The 21,642-nt window shown below is 40.3% G+C and overlaps 9 protein-coding genes across 11 annotated transcripts; 4 read left to right on the forward strand and 5 right to left on the reverse strand.

Moving 5' to 3' along the window:
• The first annotated feature begins 398 nt into the window (after positions 1-398).
• On the forward strand, positions 399-1,484 carry LOC124320448 (40S ribosomal protein S16). The gene is made up of 5 exons (XM_046783333.1): positions 399-508; positions 577-636; positions 771-902; positions 1,072-1,186; positions 1,259-1,484. Exons 1-5 carry the CDS (start codon positions 497-499, stop codon positions 1,402-1,404), a joined length of 465 nt encoding a protein of 154 aa, XP_046639289.1. The 5' UTR covers positions 399-496; the 3' UTR covers positions 1,405-1,484.
• LOC124320403 (post-GPI attachment to proteins factor 2-like) lies at positions 1,480-3,747 on the reverse strand. Its single transcript, XM_046783284.1, has 4 exons — positions 2,750-3,747; positions 2,421-2,685; positions 2,104-2,319; positions 1,480-2,012 (listed from the first exon to the last, which is right to left on the reverse strand). Exons 1-4 carry the CDS (start codon positions 2,978-2,980, stop codon positions 1,873-1,875), a joined length of 852 nt encoding a protein of 283 aa, XP_046639240.1. The 5' UTR covers positions 2,981-3,747; the 3' UTR covers positions 1,480-1,872.
• Positions 2,238-10,986, forward strand: LOC124320382 (forkhead box protein Q1-like). Of its 2 annotated transcripts, XM_046783252.1 has the most exons (10): positions 2,238-2,337; positions 6,019-6,271; positions 6,359-6,499; positions 6,544-7,376; positions 7,581-7,767; positions 9,748-9,919; positions 9,988-10,116; positions 10,184-10,337; positions 10,414-10,535; positions 10,607-10,986. In XM_046783252.1, exons 4-10 carry the CDS (start codon positions 7,106-7,108, stop codon positions 10,733-10,735), a joined length of 1,164 nt encoding a protein of 387 aa, XP_046639208.1. In that variant the 5' UTR covers positions 2,238-2,337; positions 6,019-6,271; positions 6,359-6,499; positions 6,544-7,105; the 3' UTR covers positions 10,736-10,986. The 2 variants fall into 2 exon arrangements, with proteins under 2 accessions (XP_046639208.1, XP_046639207.1); XM_046783251.1 differs by having other exon boundaries at positions 6,019-6,499.
• LOC124320424 (hematopoietic prostaglandin D synthase-like) lies at positions 4,244-6,083 on the reverse strand. The gene is made up of 7 exons (XM_046783308.1): positions 5,859-6,083; positions 5,650-5,712; positions 5,468-5,523; positions 5,197-5,308; positions 4,927-5,075; positions 4,714-4,760; positions 4,244-4,447 (listed from the first exon to the last, which is right to left on the reverse strand). The coding sequence occupies exons 1-7, from the start codon at positions 5,941-5,943 to the stop codon at positions 4,327-4,329; spliced, it is 633 nt and encodes a 210-aa protein (XP_046639264.1). The 5' UTR covers positions 5,944-6,083; the 3' UTR covers positions 4,244-4,326.
• Positions 10,987-10,992: 6 nt separating the features above from the next.
• LOC124320421 (ER membrane protein complex subunit 10-like) lies at positions 10,993-12,243 on the reverse strand. Its single transcript, XM_046783306.1, has 6 exons — positions 12,107-12,243; positions 11,768-11,923; positions 11,618-11,707; positions 11,380-11,558; positions 11,219-11,315; positions 10,993-11,148 (listed from the first exon to the last, which is right to left on the reverse strand). Exons 1-6 carry the CDS (start codon positions 12,167-12,169, stop codon positions 11,074-11,076), a joined length of 660 nt encoding a protein of 219 aa, XP_046639262.1. The 5' UTR covers positions 12,170-12,243; the 3' UTR covers positions 10,993-11,073.
• LOC124320391 (cathepsin O-like) lies at positions 12,218-14,058 on the forward strand. The gene is made up of 8 exons (XM_046783267.1): positions 12,218-12,468; positions 12,540-12,787; positions 12,866-13,001; positions 13,061-13,212; positions 13,288-13,341; positions 13,402-13,540; positions 13,602-13,722; positions 13,786-14,058. The coding sequence occupies exons 1-8, from the start codon at positions 12,283-12,285 to the stop codon at positions 13,824-13,826; spliced, it is 1,077 nt and encodes a 358-aa protein (XP_046639223.1). The 5' UTR covers positions 12,218-12,282; the 3' UTR covers positions 13,827-14,058.
• LOC124320346 lies at positions 14,036-16,888 on the forward strand. Of its 2 annotated transcripts, XM_046783194.1 has the most exons (10): positions 14,036-14,262; positions 14,328-14,432; positions 14,554-14,697; positions 14,776-15,011; positions 15,086-15,208; positions 15,275-15,385; positions 15,455-15,582; positions 15,650-15,831; positions 15,896-16,198; positions 16,462-16,888. In XM_046783194.1, the coding sequence occupies exons 1-9, from the start codon at positions 14,130-14,132 to the stop codon at positions 16,189-16,191; spliced, it is 1,458 nt and encodes a 485-aa protein (XP_046639150.1). In that variant the 5' UTR covers positions 14,036-14,129; the 3' UTR covers positions 16,192-16,198; positions 16,462-16,888. The 2 variants fall into 2 exon arrangements, with proteins under 2 accessions (XP_046639150.1, XP_046639148.1); XM_046783192.1 differs by lacking the exon at positions 16,462-16,888 and having other exon boundaries at positions 15,896-16,299.
• LOC124320434 (cuticle protein 7-like) lies at positions 16,346-17,013 on the reverse strand. Its single transcript, XM_046783319.1, has 2 exons — positions 16,953-17,013; positions 16,346-16,888 (listed from the first exon to the last, which is right to left on the reverse strand). The coding sequence occupies exons 1-2, from the start codon at positions 16,962-16,964 to the stop codon at positions 16,346-16,348; spliced, it is 555 nt and encodes a 184-aa protein (XP_046639275.1). The 5' UTR covers positions 16,965-17,013.
• A 948-nt stretch (positions 17,014-17,961) lies between these two features.
• On the reverse strand, positions 17,962-21,592 carry LOC124320261 (chorion peroxidase-like). Its single transcript, XM_046783055.1, has 16 exons — positions 21,486-21,592; positions 21,267-21,422; positions 21,020-21,207; positions 20,687-20,957; positions 20,509-20,625; positions 20,352-20,446; positions 20,135-20,296; positions 19,876-20,069; positions 19,618-19,813; positions 19,357-19,554; positions 19,149-19,296; positions 18,922-19,084; positions 18,682-18,855; positions 18,424-18,622; positions 18,255-18,360; positions 17,962-18,191 (listed from the first exon to the last, which is right to left on the reverse strand). Exons 1-16 carry the CDS (start codon positions 21,500-21,502, stop codon positions 18,119-18,121), a joined length of 2,457 nt encoding a protein of 818 aa, XP_046639011.1. The 5' UTR covers positions 21,503-21,592; the 3' UTR covers positions 17,962-18,118.
• Positions 21,593-21,642: the final 50 nt, after the last annotated feature.

A 21,642-nucleotide genomic window follows, 5' to 3' on the forward strand; every position in this document is an offset into this window, starting at 1 on the left:
CTTGTTGCTCTTTTGTTGATGATTTCATTTTTATTCGAGGCTTTTGTCGTCTGTAGTCGCCAGCACGCAACTGCCACCTAGTTGTCAGATTTAGCAACCAAGCGAAACGTGCATTTCTGATTAAAATTAAACAAATGCTTTAAAATTGATGTTCAATTTAATAAGCGTGAAAAGTAAAAGAAAAAAAATTGTATGGAAAATATTTCTAGTATTTATTTTCATTCATTTTTCTGAATTCAAAAAGGTTAACTTTTTTTACATATCTTTAAAACAAATCAGTACACTTGATTTTTAAATTATATTTCAAAATATTTTTTATTCATATTTTCACGTTTATAATACTTGTTATAGATGATAAATAATATTTTTATGATTAAGCAAATTTTATGAAGCGTCAAGATCAATATGAATATGGCAACGTCCACCCAGTTGTCTTCAATCCTCTCTCCATTTTTGTGGTCTCTTAGCACGGCAATCGTTGTAGAAAGCCTACACTATGACCGCCCCGGTAAGCATTTTTCAAATTTATTCGTACATCCAATCATTTACTAAATTGAAATTTATTTAATTATATAGACGACAACCAGCACTGCTCCTAAGGAGCCAATTCAGTCTGTCCAGGTTTTCGGCCGAAAGGTAATTACAAGTTGTATTTTTTCTCGCCCGGCGTGATGCATTTTTCCCTACTGATGGCGGCCATATTGCCCGCCTCATGGTCCGGTTTGTCATAGCAAATGGATAGTAAATTTTGATTTTGTATGTTAATCTAGAAAACCGCCACGGCTGTTGCATACTGCAAGCGTGGACATGGGCTCATTAAAGTCAATGGAAGGCCGCTTTCCATCATCGAGCCTCGCCTGCTCCAGTACAAACTCTACGAACCCATCTTACTGTTGGGCAAGGTAAACTTCTTGTTTTATTGATACTTGAACTTACTTCTTTATGATGAGCATTTATCCCGAATACGATATTCAGTGAGATTAATTTTATGCCTGAAGAATGTCTAAATTCATCTGCCTTACTAATGTTTCTTGAACCATTGGACTTAACTCGTTTGCTTATTGTCAACAGGACCGATTTGCTGGTGTCGACATTAGGATCAGAGTAAGTGGTGGTGGTCACGTTGCCCAAGTGTATGCCATCAGGCAAGCAATTGCCAAGTCCCTGGTTGCCTACTACCAGAAATGTAAGTTTCGATTAAGATACTAGTTTGAGTTTGCAAAGTGCCTAACTTTAACTATATTGTGCCTCTGATTAGATGTGGACGAAGCCTCCAAACAGGAGATCAAGGACATCCTCATCAATTATGACCGCAGTCTGTTGGTATCTGACCCTCGTCGCTGCGAAGCCAAGAAGTTCGGTGGTCCAGGTGCCCGCGCCAGATACCAGAAATCTTACCGATAAACTTGTTCGCTGTTTCCCAGAGAGCTGGTCTGTTGTGTCTTGTTGTGTGGAAAAGAATAATACGACAAGCCAAGATTTCACATTCTGGAGTAAAATCTGTATTTTCTTTCATTACTTTTTCACGGGGTTCAACACGAACGAGATAAAAGGTGAAACTGACTCCATGCAAAGAAATAAGTTGAGAAAGTTTTCACATTAGATACTTTTTGGTTTAGTAGAATTCCAACAGGGAAAGTAGAAGTAATTTATTGAGATCATATATTAGGGCTTCGTGAGTTAAGTGTCGAGGCCTTGTGATAAAGAGTTTTCGAAATGACAAGAGGAAACGTGCAGCTGCATTAATTGAAGTGCAGATCTACAGTAGAGCGATTTGAACTATGCGCATAAATGACAATTGTTTCCTTTTTTTAAATTCAATAGAGTAATGGAAGAGAAAAAGTGTTAAGACGTTTGCAAACATGCTGTTATTCACTTGATCTTTGTTTTGGAACTTTTCCAGTTGCTTCCCACAATTATATCTTCGTCTGGGAAATCAATAATAATGGTAGCGTGGAAGCCCATGTTGGTTGCGGCAATCCAGTATTCAAAGAACGAAAACCAACTAAATGCTGCGGAAGAAGAAAGAATTAGTAATCAGTAACCCGTCAAACGAAAGCTCAGGACCCAAGGCAATTGCATTGATTGTATTAGTGCTGTTACCCATGTCATGGCAATACACCCGATGTTTGACGAAGAAGATCAAAAGACCGAAGGTGCAAAGAAGAGACAAATAGAAGAGACAGCGTTTGAAGAAATAGGAGCGCTGCTCAGACTGCTGTTCTCGACCGAAATCAGCCATTTTAAGTAATTTCAGCACAATTAGCATGTGTACTTGGGAGCTGACCATGAAAACAATGAAGATCTTTTCGTGAATAGCTGTGGGATAAAAATGAGGTAAGAACATTTTTCAAATATTATTTAAGGTTTTATAGTTGTCAGTTTGTGACTTGTGAGAGGAAATTTTTGACACTACTTACGATAGTTTTCTCTGTTGGAGACATATGTAACACCAATTAGAGCAGCCTGTTCAATCAGGTTCAGCGAAAGAGCCAGCCAAACGTGAAAGAGGTAGCTTTTCTTGTTGGGCTGGCTGACTCTTGACAGTTGGTTCAAGTAAAATCGGTGATAGACAAGTGAGGTGAGAAATCTTGGGCCCACATGGAGGGCGATAACAATTCTCCAGATGTAACGCTGGGGACTAATTCCAGTGATTGCACTGATTGAAGGAATGACATTATAAACCTGTAAATTTCAAAGTAACAAAAAATTAGTTAAAACCAGTCGAGCAATTTACCAAGGAATTTACCCTGCAGTGTGTTTCGTGGATGTCATTTTGCTGGAAGATGTTGGCAGAGACAAAACAGATGACGAGACCAATTAGGGGCAGCGAGACAGTGAAACGGCACAATTGACTAAAATTGAATCGGACGTAGCTTCGTTGCTGCAGATATACGTGACTATTGGCAGCGTCTTGACAATTGCAGTACGTCGGAGAAGACTCGGGAAGATCTTGACGACTTTCTTTTAAACTGGTCATTTTCTTTCTCTCTCTTCGGAAAACAATGAAACACGAAATATATGTATATAAAGACTAGATTTTAGGCCAACAAAGAAATTTCGATTCACGCCATCATAACAAATCCTCCGAACCGTACTGAGATTGTTTAACTCTCACTGTAGTTGTACAACAACAATGCAACAACGAAGCTAGCAGCCGACTGCACTCGTTTGACATTTATGAACTGGGGCTCTTTTCCTATACATCTCTTCTTTTTTTCTTTGGCTTTCCTGCGCGTCTCAAAAGGAAAGTGTCTCTTTGCGAGTGTGGCTTGAAAAATATTTCAGCAGATCTGTGTTGGGGGAAAAGTGCAACAACGAAACAAACAACCGCAAAATAAAAAAATGGAATAAAAGAGACTCGATCGAAGACTCGACAAACCTAAACGCCGCAAAAGAGAGAGCTATACAGTCGAAGCTCAGCTAGAATCTAAGCGCGAACCTTCAAAGCTCTTATCGATTGGTTTCAACGGGCCAGCAGCACCCAAGTCCTCAAGCAGCTCACACAGAGGGAATCAAACGCAGAGAGAAGGGTGGGGAGGGGAATGACGGCGAACGGGCGGGACACGTCCAACTTTTCAAAGCAGCACGAGTCTTCTTCTTCTATGCTTATTCCCTTTCTTGCCCTTGGATATATATAGAGGCTATAGCTATACTGCGCGCAAGCCAGGAGAGAGAGTCTTTTGCAAGCAGGAGGACACACGTCCGTTATTTCACACCAACTAGCTCCGAGTGCTCCGACGAGTATAGCGTGCGTGTGTAGTAGTAGTATAGTATACATATACCAAGAGGGGGGGGGGTTTGCGCGCTGGATTTTCTTCGGTTCACTCCCGAGCCAGCGAGAACGAGAGAGGAGTTGCTTGGTCGCGATCATTGATTTTTCCCCCCCATCGACCTGCTGCTCCTTGCCGCTAACAAGGAGCCAGCTAGGCTCTTGTGTGTGTGTGTATAGACTATACTAGCGTGACAGAGAGAGAGAGAGAGTGTATACATATAACGATACAGACGATCTATCGTCGAGGTATATATTTCAAGAACACTGGGACAGAATATGTATGTATGTGTACAGTGAACTCCCGCAGTCCTGCGTGTCATCTGGACTTGATTATCGGCATCCTGCGGCAGTCTTGTGTGTGTATAGGCGCACATATACCTAGTATCTATCGGAATATAACTACTCTGTATGGGGACTATTATGTGCATGTCGATGATTTCTATAGATGAAAACAATCTTTTGTACAACATCTTATCTTATATCCTTTTGTATTTGACCGTTTTATTTTCATACTCGAGGAACTTTTTTTTATTTCTCTCCCCCCCCCCCGACTACATGGGAGTGACTGGCCTTTTTTCCATCCAGGCTGCGATGGCCGGGACTTGACCAATTCGAGCGTGCAAAGCCGCAACGTGTTGACACTTGGGAACACGATCAGCGCCAAACGCTCCACTAAAATGTTTCATAAATAATAAAAACGAGGGAAAGAAGAAGAAGAAAAAAGGAGAGAGAGAAAAGAGATGAATATCAAAACGGGAGTCTGCTAAATAATGAAAAGCAAGGTTAAAAATAGCAGCAATTGTACAGATTCAACTCACAGTGGCGAAAAAGAAAAAAAAAAGGTTATCCAGACGGAAGAAAATGACGTTTGCTCGTGTGAGGACAAGAAAAATATGTCACATCAAATGTGATAAAAAAAAGTGTGTTGGAAAACTTACGTGATGAAGTCGTAAAAATTGAAGAGGGCCAAATCGGCTAGAGTGCACTGTGGAAAAAAGCCCAAAGAGAGAGAGTTAGAATATGTTTATAGCGACGGTGGATGAAACCTTAGAAGTGGTCGATCAATAAATATTTGCACGCGTCTACAAACACATAATGATCTGTGCAAGACAATAATCGAATGGTGGGGGGTGATGAACTGATGATTATACTTGATTGCCGATGATGTAATCTGCGCCATTGTCTTCCAGATGCTTGTCCAGGCTTTTCAATAGCGGTTCGACGGAATTCTTGAAGAAATTATCGATCGCTTCTTTCTTTTTCTCCTGGTCGTCGCCGGCGTAAAAAACGGGTCTCACATCTTATTTTGATTCGATTGTTCCACAGCAACCACAAAGAAATCAAGAACAAGATCAATTAAAAGTTGCTGCGCACATTGGTCGCCCCTAATCGCGGCAATTTCAATGTAATCAGTCTTTTACCATTGAATGTGTTACCGATGTGATCGTTCACTGCATCGATTTTGGCCCATTGCCAATCGTCTGTGCCGGCCAAGTTGTGACGACGGGCCAGAAAGCGAACGATGGCGAGACTCTATAGTAAGGCAACACACACGAAAAAATGGCGTCCACCCGCAACCCAAAAGAAAAACAAACAAACAAAAAAACGGGACACATGAAATGCCGCACTGACTTTTTCTCAATCCATTAACTTTGATGTCATTCAAAAAATGTGCTCATAGCAAATTCTTACCTCCGTCAAGAACTGACCTTTCCACTCGAGCACGGGCACCTGTCCATTAGGCATTTCTGTCAATTTTCAAAAGATTTGAAATGAATTGAAAACATCCGCAAATGGGCGGATGCAGCAACATATCAATTAAAAAGTTAGAGCTTCTTCGCCAAAATGGATATCAGCGTTGTGCACGCACTTACTGGCTTTATGTTGCGGCCATTCGGTCATTTCGTAGCGAATGTCCTCGTATGGAACTTTGGCATCTGGCAAGAGAAGATTATGTAATTCGTCAATTCATCTTAGTCCAAGACAGCACCAGAAAAAAAATATATAAAAGGGCGGGACAGTAGCAGTAGCAGTTGCAACGCATAGAAAAGGACTAAAAAGGATCGAGAGAAAAGAGACTTACAGGCCATGATGAGACGAGCCAACTCTGCGCGTCCCTTCATGTTGAAATAGTGCAGTTTGTATTCGTTTCTCCTTCGCGTCGACATCTTTGATTCGTTTGACAATTGGAAATTCGCTTTAAAAAAACTAAAGAAAGGTTTAACTTGTTCTTCTTCTTGCAGGGGAAAAAGCACAGCAGAGTCAGCCCAAGTCGACTAGTCGCAATGACTTGCGACTTTTCTTCCGTCTACGGAATTATATAGACGCTAATGGGCAGCAGCAACCGGGGGTGAGATAAGACCTCCCGTAATATGGATAACAAAAGTCAAGAACGTTATAGCCCTTGGAAAAGTGACAGAACTGCTGTTGCAGCGTGATATTTCATCAAGGGGAGATTGGCTATTCAAACGGAACAAATGATAACAGAGCTACACAGTACACTTTTAGTTTAAATGGGATCACAGTCCAACCAAAGTTATTTACGACAAATCTTGTTTAAATATGTACTTTTGGTTAGCGCAGAGACCACCAGAGGCCTGGCATTCCTTGGACTAAAAAAACCCATTCAACTAATTATTCAAGAAATTGGCAAATGAAAGTCAACAACGGAAATTCTTATAATTGATGACCGGGAACCCAAATTAGAGCTGGAGGGAGGAAAAGGTATGACTGATGGACACGCTTATTTTTATTTCATTTTTTTCAAGCTCATCGTGAACTGTTTCGTGACGTCGAAAAGTTTTGGTTGGTTGTTGGGGGGGTGAGAATCATAAAAAGAGAGAAAGCGGCGCAATATAGCGACGCTCTGGTTCAAACAACTCGGTGGGTTCCAGGTAAGTCCACGGTTGGCCATCCACCAGGTAAAAAGTAGAGTTGAGTTGATGGGGTTGCGCGCTGGGTCGAAAATAACGTCCCAGAAAGTCTCCACCAGGAGCCAGCAGCCACAGTGTAGAGTCAAAGCGCTAACCACTTCAGTGTCCTCGCTTGAGATTATAGAGGACACAACCTTAACAATCCAGCTCTTCTTCTTCTACTCCGTCATTTCAGACATTTTTCTATCTATTTTGCGATGCGGATTTAATTCCGTCAACTGGAAAAATCCCAATCGAAAAATTAACTCTGAACGCGCGGGGAAGAACTCCTAGTTTTCAAGAACCTCCGATTCCGTGTGAAAAATAAGAAAGAAATCAGTGTGTACAGTGCCCAAATAATCTCCTGGAAGGAAAACAAGTTTTTTTTTTTTTTTTAATCTGATCCGGCCGGAAGAGGATGCGTTTGCCTAGAGATTCCGTTGGCGTCCCAGCAGCAGCAGCAGCAACATCTCTACGTTCATCTTCGCCCTCGTCGTCCTTGTCCTCTTGCAAACTGTTAGGCAACAAAGAAAACGTCCAGCCTCCGGAAGGCAACGGAAGTGGTGGTGGTGGTGGTGGTGCTAGCGAATCCTCTACAGCGGCCAATCTGCTTTGGCTTTTAGATTTCCGGTTGGACAATCTTTTGCCCAATGATGGAAACAGTGCCGACAAGATGGCTCCCGTCCAAGGTATTATTCCCCTCCGTTGATTTATGACCTATATATTCCTCTCACGCTGATGCCCACCACAATGATAAGCTTTATCAAATTGCACTTAATAATGGAATTAGTTCTACTAAATGTACGGGCAAACGGAGCGGAAAAGAAATCGAATTAACTTTCTTTCTTTCTTTTTTCTCTTTTCCTCTTTTATATGCAAATTCCGATGACAAGTGAATAAAGATTCGAGCGATTCAGTTGCGACAAACTCCAGCAGCGGAGGAGGAGGAGGAGGATCGGCCGGAAGAAGCGGAACTGTCCCACCAGCTGTCAAGCCTCCTTACACCTACACGGAGCTGATTGAACAAGCCCTGAGCGAGAAAGGCCCACTCACGGTGGCTGAAATTTACCGATGGATCTCGTAAGTTGATCTTGTCTCTTTATATTTTTGTTGGGGGGGGAAAATAACTGGCATCAACATTTTCCGCACGAACTGCGCCTTGCCCAATCCTTCCCCCTGGAAACAAAAAAAAAACAAATTTCGTAGAAATAGCGAATGGCGTGTGATTCGTTGGCTTTGATCACGGTCCCCCGTTGTCTGGCCCCCCCTTTTTTATTCCTGGAAAGAAAAAAGAGATTCAGACATTTGATCTATGACGTTTCGACGTCTGGATCGAAGTTCAATAAAAATGAAACACAAGAACTGCACTGGGTGAGTCGAACACACAAAAAAGTCGCCGTTATTATTATATACTATCAAAACATATCAGTTATGATCTTGATAGCTCGCAGCGATATTATATAGAAAGTGAATTCAACTCTTCTTATTTATTTTTTTTCTCGTTTTGTTTTCCCCACCGACTGTGTGTGATATGTTCATCCACGGCGGCCTATCCGCACACACACACACTCGGTGCTGGCTGTATACGTAACGAGCGGATGACGTGTGAGCGCGCTCCTTTATATTTATTCGAAATAAGAAAAACAAAAAGAAAGGGGGGTCGTCGTTTTTCTGGGTCGGCTCTATATTATATGTGTCTTTCAGGAAGTAAAACGAAAACACGCCAGAATATCATTGGGGGAAAAAAAAATAAGAAAAACTTGTGTATATGCACACATATCACCACCAGCACCAGCCAGGGTCTCTCGATGGTGGATGTATATACGACGGGTCGGAATTGCTGCTGGGAATTGTTGTGTGTGTCGGCGCGATGACAATACAAGTCGCAGCTCTTCTATACAGGAGAATCTATAGTCTGAGGAGGTCGGTCGTTATATTCCATGTTTCATTATCGCTATAATGTACACACAAGTTATAATATACAGAAAACTGATGTGGGGGGGGGGATGCCTACGATCGATCGATCCAGTTCGTGGCTTCTTGGCTGATTTCATTTTTTTGTTTCCCCCCTTTCATTTTCTTTTGTCCGTCCGGATGATCCATCATCGCGAACCGACCAGCAACGTATCTTTTCTTTCTCCCCAGTATTTTTTTCTCTTTTGTATAACTCTGGAAAGGAAAAAAAAAAAAATAAATAAAAAGATTGAGGGAAAGAAGAAGAAGAAAAAAAAACCCATTTGAAATGGACAACAGAGGATGACACGGACTGGTACACGGTCACACGACCAAACGTCGGCTCTTCCCCCCTCACAATGACTATAGTAACATGTTTTTTTTTTCTGAATGTGTCCACCTTCCGATAAAAAAAAGGAGCGTTAAAAGACGATGGAAGGAAGGATGCTCTCGACCGGTCATCACCCACCCACCGGAACCTGGCACCGACCGCACTAAAAATAAATAAAGGCCAAGTGAAAGGGGGGGCTCAGCTAGTGCCACGCGTCTGTCGACATTTTATGATCTTTTCGTGACGTGAATTCAAGCTTTTTTTTTTTTACTTACTTACAGACGACTCCCCCCCCTTATAACCCCCCGTTGTGTTTGCATGGCGTGATTACGTTTCGTCGCATATAACGCGCTCGCTCCAGTTTTCTCTTCTTTGCGACCGGGGGAGACTCTTATTTTTCTTTTTGGGGGCTGATGATGGGTTGGTTTGCGCGTGCGACCTCCCGCTAGTTTCGAAATGGGGGCGTCTCTTTGGGTATACAACATCAAATGATCGAGTACCGGTCGACGTCGTCGTCGTCGTCGTCGTCGAAAATAAGGTGTTGGGTACATGCGACGGGCAGGTGAGCGCCGTTGATTTTCTTTTTTTCGGGCGGTTGCTATGACGACCCTAGTCAAAACAGTCGGCCAAACAAAAGAACCAAAACAAATGGAAAGAAACACGGACGGGATTTTTTTCGCCGGGTTTTATTTCTTGAACCAACCCCGTAGTTGTAGTAGTATTATCCATCATAATCACGTGACTTTATATACAACCTGTCGTTTTTTCTTTGTCAGAGAAAGATTCCCGTATTTCAAAGCGAATGACGATCGTTGGAAGAATTCCGTCCGCCACAATTTATCCATCAGTCCGCACTTTAGGAAGAGCGTTAAAGCTCGGACGGGCACGGGACATTTGTGGACATTAGCCTTGCCCCCGTCCGCCAGGACTATTGCCGCTAACCTCGCGGTAAGAAACATTCGAATTACACATGTTACGAATGGCAGTTTGACATGAACGTCGTTTCCATTCAACAGCAAAAGGCCAAAGAAAATAACGTCCAGCCGGAAGAAGTCCAGGATGAAGTGGCCAGGGCTTGCATGGAACTTCTCCGCGCCGAAGGATCGCCAGTTGTTCAATCGACAGAGTACGAACCACCGCATCAGGTATTAAAAAAATATTCAATTACAAAATGAATTTTCAGCTTCAATAAAATTCATTTGAATCTTTCAGGATGGCCGCAATAGTCCGCTGACATTCGAAAGAGCGGCGGAATTGATGCTGGCCGAGAGCGGAGCCGGCAACTGCGAAGGCCGCGTTCATGTGGAATTTCTGGCGCGACCTCTGCAACTTTTAGGACACATGGAAAACGGTTCCTGCTCACCAGGTAAATAATGACACAATCCCCCAAATGATGTCATTCAATTTTAAAACGATTCGAGTGTTGTGTTGTGTGTGTGCAGAGTTTTTGAATCCTATTCCTCGTGACGAGTTGATGGAGGAATCTGGTCTGTTCTCCATAGAAGATCCGTTCAATTCCGAAATGGAGGATCCTCATCAGAATAACCAGTGTCAAATTCAAGTGGTAATTTATCTTTTTCTATTGGGTTTTTTGTTTAAATTCGTTTTGTAAAAGTTAAATTTTTTAAAAAAAAGGTGACGGACGATAATCAGATGCAGACGGAAGAAGTCAATTTCGACGCGTTCCCGCACGCGGTTAACGATGCTACCAGCATGTTGTTTGGTGACGACTACCCTCTATCATATTCCTACGAGATTCTATGAACATGACTTATGATGCGACGAACGATGAAGATATTAAATTACGTGTTAATGTGCAACTGCTAAAAAACAGGAGCCAGTCTCCTGTTTTAGTCTAGTCATTACCCTTCACGAAGCCGTCTAAACTTTTCTATCTCAGCGCACAGCAGGATTTTCTCCCCTTATTTTTGGGTTTCTACGTTTCTCCCTTTTTTTTTTCTACTAGCTTTGAACTTGTGTAAAAGTGAATTTGTCAATAAAATCGAGAAAGCACATTCATGTTCCTTTTTCCAAATATTTTATATTGACTGAAATGGCTGTGAGTTTTGAGGTTACGATGTTTATATTAAAAACTATACTCATCAACGGGCGGGTTGTTCTGGGTTACTGGCTCCTGACATCATAAAGACGAGGACGAGTGGCACAATGTACATCCACTGTAAAGGGAAAACCGTATTAGATTTTAAAGGTATTATGCTCCTGGCGCCTTTGTTAAAATGAACTTACATATTTGGCGATGAACGAACGGTTGTCCTTTGTTTCACCACGCTCTTTAGCTACTTTTTCCTGCTCAACTTTCTGAACAAACATGGCAACATCAGGTCTGAAAGAGAAAATGAGTGATACAGTTCTTTGGTGGAGTAATATTATGGATGCATTGTGTATACATTGGCCCATGCTCCATGTAAGAGATCAGAACTGTGGTGTTGAAAGTTGGATCAAATTCAGGTGCATCGCCTGCACACTTCTGATTATGAGGCGTAGCCACAGAAACACCATAAATATTCCCTAACAAATCCACGTGGATAGTGATGATGTCTGCTAGTTGAGACTCAAATAGAAGACACTGCAAAATGATAGATTTCCAATTAGACGTAATCAAATGAAATTAATACAAATTCCTACAGCTTTCGTGGATGTGAGAAATGTCCTTTCAATCCCATTGTATTTTACTAGGGCTTCTAAATGATAGAAATCATTTGCTTCTGCTGCTTCCTGTAAAATCCCATAAAAATTTCCATATATTAGAGCAAAATATATTTTTAATTGCATTACCCTGTAGTCTTTCCAATCATATGATGAATCTTGCTGAATATTGACAGATCCAGATTTGAGACTTTTTACATTAATTTGACCCCTTGATTCAAGTGCTCGAGAACCAAGGGAGTGTGAAAGATAGATAACAGACGAGGCATCAGTTTCCAATTCAGCCTAATTAAGATCAATGAAAATTGAAAATTAATGAAAAATTACTCGTAGATTAGACAGCACCGGCAAAACACCGACTGCAGCTGCTATTAGTAAATTTTTAAGCTCGACTTAAAACTATTTTGCATCATAAAAAATCACCGCCAGAAACATAAAAAGTTCATTTTCACATGCTTATCAACTTACCAGTGATCCAGTAATTAATAAACAGAAAGCGAGAAGATATTCGACGACCGATTGACGAGCCATTTTATGACAGGAGAAGCTACTGTTTAGTACGGACCTGACCGTTTCTTCATTCGTTGATTACCCTCGATCGATATTTCGGCTGCTTGGCAGAACATTTTTCAATTTCGGTAGGGATGGCCGCGACTTTTAAGAATGTCATTTGTGCCCTCGGATTGTTTTCACTGTGTTTCTTGGGTATTCCCATAAGAATTGATCAGCCAGATTCTATGGAACAAGAGTTTAAACAGTTCATTGAAAAACATAATAAAAGCTATGGAAGAGATCCGGTAGAGTACGGAAGGCGCTTGTCATATTTCAAGGTATTTATATGGTTTCTTACTCCATTGTCTTAAAAATCCTTTGTTATACCTGTACACTTGTTTCTAATTAGGCTAGCCACAGCAGAGCAAAAGAATACAATATCAAACATAATCAGGATAATGGTCATGCATCTTTTGGCATTACCAAGTTCTCAGATCTTGATGCTAATGAATTTCAAGAGATGTTGCTCAGACATAAACCCAGCTCATTGTCATGTGTGATAGGATCTAACCTGAATCATGTCAACAGAAATAGAAGAAAAAGGGAAATTCCCAATGCCCAAAAGAATTTCAAACCACTCCCTAGTTATGTTGATTGGTAAGGCTCTCTACTTAGGAAAAGAATTTATATTGGTAAATTATTCTTTTGTAATATTTCTTTTAACTGTATATTAAGGAGAGAAAAGAATGTTGTGACTGCAGTGAAAAATCAGCATAGCTGTGGAGCTTGCTGGGCTTTTAGTACTGTTCAGACTGTTGAAAGTATGCATGCAATTGCAACTGGAGATCTGAATGAATTAAGCACACAACAAGTATTTTATTTCAATTGATGTTGCATGAACTCTTAGCTCAATTGAAAATTCACCTAAAGGTTATTGACTGTGCCAGAAATGGAAATAAGGGTTGTATTGGAGGTGATACTTGCACTGCCTTAACCTGGATGTCAGCATCCAATGTGTCCTTATTGGAGGAAAAACAGTATCCATTGACTCTAAAAGATCAACGTTGTAAAACAGTTTTTGAGTAGGTCACTTTAATTTTGTTGAAAAATATAATTTTTAATTGTTTTCGTTTTGTTAAATAATATTTTATTCACAGAGGTTCTACATCATCAGGCGGAGTACGTTTAGCATCTAACTTTACGTGTTACAAGTAATTTTTACTTAAACCATTTCTACATTACCAGTTTTTTACTTATTTTTGTTATCTCAGTTTAGTTGACAATGAAGAACAATTGAAACAAATTCTTGCTTTTCATGGACCAGTTACAGCAGCCGTAGATGCGGTCACTTGGCAAGACTACTTGGGTGGAATCATACAGTATCATTGCCGAGATCACACTAATCACGCTGTAAATAAATAATCATCAATTTTACAAATTTCTAACTAACGTTTATGCGTAATAACTGAAGGTGCAAATTGTGGGTTACGATACCAGAGGTCCGATTCCTTATTACATCGTAAGAAACTCTTGGGGTGTTGATTTTGGCAATCAAGGCTATCTCCAAATAGCCATGGGAAAGAATCTGTGCGGTAAGTGAAGTGTTGAATAAAGTGTGTCTACTCATGTTAGATGTTATATTCAATAATTTTCAGGAATCGCTCGCGAGGTTTCTGCGCTTGACGTTATTGTGTAAAATTTACTCCAGTTTGATTGAAACTCAGTAGCTCATCTACCGCCCATTAATTCTCATCCAATAATTCTCTAGTCTAAAATAGATAAATGATAAATACTAACATTTCATATTTTCTACACTTGTTAAAAACCATTGAATGTTCTGCATGTATTTTCTACCCTTGTATATGCATCGGACCCGGTTAACTTCCGTTCTAATAAAATTCGCGCTGCGCGCTAAAATCATGTTTCAATCATAGCCGTTAGATGGCCTCTCTTTTGTTTACCATATGGCCGCATGGCTTACTGATTAGAACCATTCAAAATGCAAAGTAGTCGCCGACAAAAAAACCGTCTTCCGTTAAACTTTATTTTGCAACGGCAACATACTTTATCCACCAATATCTTGAAGAATCTAAACTGGAAAATCCTGAAATCTCTCATTACCTGGAAAGAAGGTGAGTTATTGTTTTGCACACAATTAACAGGAAAGTTGTCACATGCCTAACCATACTCTGATCAGGATTTGTTCTGAAGGAAATTAAAACGTTCCAGGGCGCCAAAAGTTGCAGCAGAATCATTTACAGCGATGGTTATCTTATAATTAAAGATGTCTCTTCATCAAACAGTAAGTTTTTGTGCATGCATGCCTTTACACATAAAAAGATGATCACTGGACCAATGGTTCCAACAATTTAATGTGTGTCATCCAAACTTCTTGTTATTAATCCCAAATTTATGTGATGCAGCCTTGAAAATTTACAATTTGAATGGACATGATAGATTGCCGTTTCTGAAATATAAAATCTCTGACAATGAAGAATGGAAGGATCGCAGTTATGGAATAAGTCCTGTGTTTCTTAATTCTTCAAGCTATATTCCTCATAAAGATGGTAAATACTAAATATAAGTAAACATGTAATTCAATATTAATTAAAATAATGATATGTTAATAAATATTTTTCGTCAAGGTTACAAAACAGGATTATACTACATCACTGCAAGGAAACTGCATTTACTCACACCTGACAGTGGAGTTGTTGATTTTGTAACTCTTCCTGAAGGTTATCGGTTTTCCGAGCTTGCCGTTGATGATGAAACCCACACATTAGCCGTTTCTTCGGTGAAGAATCCCAAAGCAAATACTTTGGTGGTCTTTGCTCTGTATGAATATTATCCTCGCCTGAAGTTTCAACAAACTTTACAGGTATTTGTAAAAGATCTTTATTAATCACCAGTAGCCTATACAATTTGAACTATTTGCACACCATAAATATTTAGATTCAAAAGTCTACTTTTGGGGCCTCAATAACTGGAGCTGAAATTAATCAAGGATTGCTTTTAACACTGCACAAAAATAACAAAGTCAAAGTCTACAGCCTTCCCACAGTTTGTCAACAGCAAGTAAAAAAAATAAAATTTTAGAATTCATTTGTGACTTTTCAAAATTGATGTGTAAACATTTCTCAGGAATTTTCCGCTCCTCCTGTACTTTTTGAAATTCACACCTTCAACCACGTTATGTTAATTGGCACGACTCCTTACTATTTAATAAAGGCGACGCATATGAACTCATTTTTTGTAAGTTTTGCTTTTGAATAATTGAATCATTTACAATAGAAATGAGATTACTTGACCATTTTTTCACAGATTCAGAACTTAGAAGACGGAATAGCGCTATGTTCAATCGAAGGGAAGCCAGATTCGTTTGAGCCTTATATTGGTTTTCATCCTGACGCATCTCCTCGGTTGATCTTCACTGATAACGGAACCCTACGGTACATTATACTAAGAAATAATACTTAAATTTTATATCCATCGTTAATTAAGAAAATTATTTTTTAGGTTATTTAACATAATCAGTAAAGATGGGACGCCATCGCTCGTTCCTGGGAGTCTTCATGCACTTGATGATATTGACGAAAGTGTTTCAATTGACAACGTTTCTACTACTACAACCACAAGAACCGGGCGTACAGTCAAGAAACCTGTCCGTTCATCTGTTTATTCCCATACAAGCGACGACGGTAATTTCCCACTAATGAGAAAATATTTTATGCGGGACTAATTAGGATTGACTTGTCTACATAGATGAAACGACTCAATTAACTTGGGACTATGAAGACGATCTCAACCTTTTGGGAGTGCTTTACGCTCGTCAAGTGAATGAACGCAATCCTTACTTAAAATTAACTCTCGATCTCGTGGATTCGAAAAGTGGAAAGCGGCTAAGGAGGATCGAATTTGATCGCAAAATTCGAATATCTAAATTTGATAACCCCGAAATATATCTGCGACTAGACGCTGATCAGTGCCTCATTTCCATCTCACGTGGCAGTTCAACATCTATTCTTGCATTCCGTTTCATCTCAACTGGCAGCATTTGATTTCTAAGTATGTTCTTTTCATTGTATTTTTTTTATTTCGGATACTTTGTGATAACACCGATTTTAAAATATGAAGCAGTTTTAATAGATGGGAAATGAATGTGTTAATGCGATATGCTCACAGGTACAAGGTTAAAAACTAAAATTCTCGGTTTTAAAATGCTTGAATTTCACGGAAAACTTTCATAAATTCTATCTGTGCAGCGTTAATTTCCTTAGTTAAGTCTTCGTCTTCAGGATCCGGTTTATCGTGATTATCTTCTTCTTCAGGCTTAACAACTTTAGTTTTGAGAGCAGCGTGAGCGGCCATATGTCTGGCTCGAAGAGCGACAACTTCGGGAGTTTCAGTAGGAGCGATCGGCAAATCGTTTGACATAACACGGTACCCTTTGGAATCGGATACGTATGCAACGTTGATCTCCCTCCCTTCCGGATTCATGTAAGCCCAACTTCCAATCTGAAATCCGTTTCCATTCCGAACATTGTAGGCAGCCTGTCCCAGATAAGCGTATCCAAAGACATTTTTCCCGTTTTCATTCCGAGAGTAATATTGCACAGATAAAGGGGTGTAGGCCGTGCTGATGAAGCAGTTTTTACTGTTTGGAACCGTGCAAGGGGCGTAGGGCACGTCTCTGTTGTATGTAGGTTTTGTAGAAGTTTCCAGGACGACGTATGCGAATAAGATAATGGCAGCAATCTAATTTCATTAAAATTAGATATTAGTTTAATTCCTATAATTTTTCTCGTTTTTAACAACTTACAAAGGAATTCATCGTGGCTGAAGTGATGTTGATGGAACTAGAAGGAATAGTAGACTGATGGCTCACTGGGCATTGTACTAGGTTTTATAGGTCCGGAGTTCGTGATCGTAAATTTGTTTCGCAAGTTAAGCATACATGAAAGCTTGAAAGGCCATAGAACTTGTCAATCACAAGTCGCGATAGGGAAAAACATATTCTCACCTCTTACCGCTGGCAATCAATTCCTCCGGCTTCACCTCTCGTTTTGTTTGAGGCATTTTACGTGGTTAGATTTCTTTTAACAGCTTTCTTCCTGCATTTGTCATTTGTTTTGAAATTTCTGACATGGAGTAATCAACAGTACGTAGAAACTCGATACAAAATCTGTCACATTTTCCTGTTGGGGGTCATGAAATTGTTGTGTCACTGCTTCACGTTCCCAATTAAATCCTAGCAGTTACGTACCTGCATAGTACCCTTTTTGGTAGCAAAAGGGGCCTTTTCTGATTTAACGATGCTTTTTAAAAAAAGTTATTTACAAGTCCATTTAGGACTCGCGTTATTTAGTTTAACCTCCAATGCATCATTTATGTATAATGGGTAAATTTTGAAACGATTTTGAGACGTAACCTTTAATTGTGTTGCATATTCTTGGCAATTCCCTTCCGGAGTTGTTTTAGGAAGGGGATTAATAGACTGGTCCGTGCAAGGAAACATCGATCAAACTGATTGCGCATTATGAAAAAAGTGAAAGGATTACCGTTACACATTTCTGCTTCATTCATGCGTGGCCATAAGATAATGCGAGAATTTACATGCACCATAGTTTTCACTTTACACGGAAATCGAAGCGTGCTACCGCAAAAAGGCGTTACTGACCATAGCGTATTTTGGTGGAATTTTACCCTATCCGTATTGTTGTACAAGTACGGATACAACGTCTAGACACCTGTCATTTAAATTTGAACCAAATTTACTGCACAATGGTTTAAACCAATTTTTCAAAAAGCAAAATGAAATAGAAATCAAGTAAACAATACCCCAATAATTTAATAAATTAAGACACAATTTTCAGTAATACAACAGTTGTGACCACCACTACCAGTAGGTATAACAAACATTCAATTGAATGTGGGCAGTTAAAAACAAAATTTCTTTAATAGAATCAAAATAAAGCAAATACGTGTTTAGTAGGAAGATTTCCATAAGTTCAGATCCAGGTGAGGGATATCCTTTCCATAACAAGGCAGCCATGGATTCCTATTCAGATTTAAAATCTCAGCTTAAATTAATTGAATAAAAGTAAACTTGATAATATTATACATTGGGGATGGAGTCCAAAACACGTTGTGGGTCATCCAGTCCACGGTGTCGGATGTGTCGCACAGTACCCTGGCCAAACTCATAGACCGAATAGAATCCAGTTGGCCTATCATTGCGTAAAAATTTTAAATTACACAAACAAATTTTGAAGGTTTAGGAGATTTAGAACCTGGAGTAAACGAATGAGGTTGTTTTCCATTCTCGTAGAAGAACCGATCACCGTCCTTTAGCCTAGCAAATTGATCAGCCATGATGCACGAAGTTACTGGGCCGACTATTCCTCCCTTAATAGACCATTCCCCAAGTACACCGACAAACAAGTCCACGTCGTCGACGCTTTTGTACAAGTATTTGATCTTCTCCACCACCTGCAAATCCGAATTTATTAATTACCTTTATCAATTGAACCACGTTCAGCGAAATTTACCGTAGGACGCATGAAAGCTAGCAGTTCGTCAAAATTAGCAGCTCGTTTGCTTCCACAAGCTTCCAAGTAGAAATTGTAACCGGCAATTCCATGATCCCTTCCACGCCACAAGTTTGCACCGATTAAATCCAAACCCCAGCTTTGATATGGTGATTTGAAAAGGTAATGATGTACCTAAATAAAACAGGATACAAACTTCATTCAAAGTTCGTCGGACAAAATAGGTTTTGTAGAATTTACAGCATCGGCGACGTTCTCATCAAAGTTCTGGGCAGTTCCGGTAATGAAATGTCGGAGAAGCGCGTTGAAAATGACAGGATCGAACAGTACTTTAGGATTGTTAAACCAATCTTTCAGATACAATTCGCCGCCGTAGTGGGAATAGGTATCATCTAACCATAGTCTATAATAGCAAAGAAATACGTTAGTTGACACAAAAATTCCACTCCACTTTCGCTTTGTTTTACTCGTTATAGTTGCGAATGAGAGAATGTCCGTAACGGAATGCAGCAGTAGTAAACTCATTTGTTATTTGAGCCTTGACAGCGGGATCGTATGTGTAAGTGTAACCAGTTGAGAGAGGGAGGAGGCCGTATTCTTCCATTAAATTGGGTCCTACGAAACAAAAATTCGAAATGAAAGATTTATCAACTAAATAATTTGGTTTAATCCTACCCAAAACAGAGGGCAGATATTCGTTGTAGGTGATATGTTGAACCAATGCTGAGACGATTTTCTTGGTTTCCTGGTAAAGTTGTTCATCATCCCATTTGGGGTTAATCAAAGCCAGCTGGTTAGCATACTTGTTATGTAAACGAAGCCAAACGATGTGCAAGACTGTCAGGCCAGTGTACTGGTTAACTCGTTGATCACCTGATTGTTTAGCAAACGAATTAGCCATAATTAACAACCAGTATTTTATATTATAGCGTGTACCTGCGACAAAGCATTGGCTCCCGTATTCGTCGGAAATACAGTCCTTTCGTTCGGGATCAACTGGTAAAACAACATAGTCTCCACCGATGACGGTAACGCGCATCCGTCCACCCGCATACTCCCGCAGAGATCGGGCAACTTTTTCAGTCGAGCCGTAAATGACGGAAGCGTCGAGATAGGCCGTATTTTGGTTGAGCTAATTACATAATCAAGTAAAGTAATGAATTACATCATTAGGGAAAAAGCGAGCTACAGTACCTGGTCGGCATAACCGAATTTGCAATCTTCCCGAGGGGCGACGACAGAACGGACGAAATCGTGACAGCTAACGCCAAATTGACTGTAGAATTCGTTATCGTGGTCCACGTCGATAGGGAAGCAAAGTGGGTGAGTTCGCTCAGGTGACAAGTACTTGCCGTCACCCGTGCAACACTGAATCGCCGAATTGTTCACTTTTAAGAACAGAAAATTAATTAAGTTTTCGCTCAACAAAAACAGAGAAAATGAATTAGCTTACATGTACGGTAAGTAGGAACGTGAGTAATATCGTGAGCAACAAGTTGGCCCCAGTGCATCACAGTAATCGTCAGTTGATTGTCGGGATAGTCGACGTCTTGAACGATGCGGCTGACCGTGTCAACTGGAGGTAGTCCCGGCCATTCACGGGGCGCCCAAATACCTTTAAAACAATTTGCACAATAAGTAAACTCTTAAAATCAAATAATTCAATTCACCATCTGCGTATTGGGGAGGTAAGATGCGTTCCAAAGGCGAATTTGATCTGCCCCAGTTGGGGTAAGCAAGATTGTTGCATGAAGCGTCGTATGTTCTAAGTAATTTCAGAATAGCATTATCCCATCTGTATCAAATTAATTCAGAAACACTTTTTACCTGTAAAGAGCAGATGCATTGCAAGCAGGTTGTGCACGGCAAATGGACGAAAGAGCCGTCTCCTTAACACACAAGTGTTGCAGTGCGAACCCGGCATATTTAGGTTCCAGTTTCAACCTTAAAATTCAAAAATAATTTTAGAAAAATTCCCAGAAACAATTGAAAAATAGTAACTTACGTATTGGCCAACTTTCTTGACGCTTCCACCGATTGAAGTCCTTTCCATCCTTCCTGCTGGCCTATAAGAGAGGCATAGGTGGTAGCACTGTAGCTGTAGGCCGCAGAATTTTGCCAGGGAGCTAGCATGTTAGTCCAAGCCTGCCATTCGAAAGCACTAATCTCTTCCACGTGCTGGCGAGCTACCGTAACAGCACGATTCATCTCGTCTTTGGTAATGTCTCTGGGCATAGCTGTCAACTTACTCGACTCGGGGAATCGTGCGACAGAAGCTGGGTTGAACAAATTAAACATTGGCACTGTGAATTCACACTCATTAGACATGGTAACTTACATGTTGTCTTGAGAATGTCCGGACAACAAGCTCCGAAACTTCCATCTGCTGCCGTACACCACCAAGGATTGTAGAGCAATTCAATGAACCAAGGTGAACAGCGAATGGCAGGTTTGCATTGAAACAAAGGTGGTTGATTAGCAGACGCGGCGGGACACCATGGTTCCCCTCCGGGAGTACGTAACACGCTGTCAACAATTGTTATTGAATTAAAGACAAATTGACTTGAAGACAACTGTGAACTTACTTGTAGGGATAGTTGAATACGTAAGAAAGATCCGGTCGAGTGGACACTAATGGAGCTGAATAAACAGGACTATACTGGAAGTATTGATATTGGCATATTACCACTGGTAGGAGAACGAATAAACACGAAAGTGGCAACCACATGAAAGAATTTAATCTAATAAGAAAAAATTTAGAATTAATTTAATTAATTAAAGTTAATTAATTTAATTTTAAATACCTAGGTGAGAGAGGCATGATGTTGCAGCGAAGCCTCTCGCTGAATGACTAAAATTTAATGGGCGCTCACATCAAATTATAATACTTTTGATGGGAAGCCTGAGGCCACAATATTGCGTCAGCGCTTTTTTGTTACCCTTACTCTACCCTTTTCTTTG

The sequence above is a fragment of the Daphnia pulicaria genome, chromosome 1, assembly GCF_021234035.1.
Source record: "Daphnia pulicaria isolate SC F1-1A chromosome 1, SC_F0-13Bv2, whole genome shotgun sequence".
NCBI lineage: Eukaryota > Metazoa > Arthropoda > Branchiopoda > Diplostraca > Daphniidae > Daphnia > Daphnia pulicaria.

Coding starts and splice junctions, on each gene's coding strand:
- LOC124320448 (XM_046783333.1), top strand. Junction 903..1,071: donor CCATCTTACTGTTGGGCAAG/GTAAACTTCTTG, acceptor TATTGTCAACAG/GACCGATTTGCTGGTGTCGA. Junction 1,187..1,258: donor GGTTGCCTACTACCAGAAAT/GTAAGTTTCGAT, acceptor GCCTCTGATTAG/ATGTGGACGAAGCCTCCAAA.
- LOC124320403 (XM_046783284.1), bottom strand. CDS start 2,980: ATGACCAGTTTAAAAGAAAGTCGTCAAGATCTTCCCGAGTCTTCTCCG. Junction 2,686..2,749: donor TCCACGAAACACACTGCAGG/GTAAATTCCTTG, acceptor TGAAATTTACAG/GTTTATAATGTCATTCCTTC. Junction 2,320..2,420: donor CTCCAACAGAGAAAACTATC/GTAAGTAGTGTC, acceptor TTTATCCCACAG/CTATTCACGAAAAGATCTTC.
- LOC124320424 (XM_046783308.1), bottom strand. CDS start 5,943: ATGTCGACGCGAAGGAGAAACGAATACAAACTGCACTATTTCAACATG. Junction 5,309..5,467: donor AAGGTCAGTTCTTGACGGAG/GTAAGAATTTGC, acceptor GCCTTACTATAG/AGTCTCGCCATCGTTCGCTT. Junction 4,761..4,926: donor ATTACATCATCGGCAATCAA/GTATAATCATCA, acceptor TTTTTTCCACAG/TGCACTCTAGCCGATTTGGC.
- LOC124320382 (XM_046783251.1), top strand. CDS start 7,106: ATGCGTTTGCCTAGAGATTCCGTTGGCGTCCCAGCAGCAGCAGCAGCA. Junction 7,377..7,580: donor CAAGATGGCTCCCGTCCAAG/GTATTATTCCCC, acceptor TCCGATGACAAG/TGAATAAAGATTCGAGCGAT. Junction 7,768..9,747: donor GAAATTTACCGATGGATCTC/GTAAGTTGATCT, acceptor TTTCTTTGTCAG/AGAAAGATTCCCGTATTTCA.
- LOC124320421 (XM_046783306.1), bottom strand. CDS start 12,169: ATGGCTCGTCAATCGGTCGTCGAATATCTTCTCGCTTTCTGTTTATTA. Junction 11,316..11,379: donor TACATGGAGCATGGGCCAAT/GTATACACAATG, acceptor TTTCTCTTTCAG/ACCTGATGTTGCCATGTTTG. Junction 11,149..11,218: donor GTTCGTTCATCGCCAAATAT/GTAAGTTCATTT, acceptor TTCCCTTTACAG/TGGATGTACATTGTGCCACT.
- LOC124320391 (XM_046783267.1), top strand. CDS start 12,283: ATGGCCGCGACTTTTAAGAATGTCATTTGTGCCCTCGGATTGTTTTCA. Junction 12,469..12,539: donor GGCGCTTGTCATATTTCAAG/GTATTTATATGG, acceptor GTTTCTAATTAG/GCTAGCCACAGCAGAGCAAA. Junction 13,213..13,287: donor CGTTGTAAAACAGTTTTTGA/GTAGGTCACTTT, acceptor TTTTATTCACAG/AGGTTCTACATCATCAGGCG.
- LOC124320346 (XM_046783194.1), top strand. CDS start 14,130: ATGCAAAGTAGTCGCCGACAAAAAAACCGTCTTCCGTTAAACTTTATT. Junction 14,433..14,553: donor AGATGTCTCTTCATCAAACA/GTAAGTTTTTGT, acceptor TATGTGATGCAG/CCTTGAAAATTTACAATTTG. Junction 14,698..14,775: donor CTATATTCCTCATAAAGATG/GTAAATACTAAA, acceptor TTTTTCGTCAAG/GTTACAAAACAGGATTATAC.
- LOC124320261 (XM_046783055.1), bottom strand. Junction 20,958..21,019: donor GGACATTCTCAAGACAACAT/GTAAGTTACCAT, acceptor TGTTCAACCCAG/CTTCTGTCGCACGATTCCCC. Junction 18,361..18,423: donor ACCTCATTCGTTTACTCCAG/GTTCTAAATCTC, acceptor ACGCAATGATAG/GCCAACTGGATTCTATTCGG.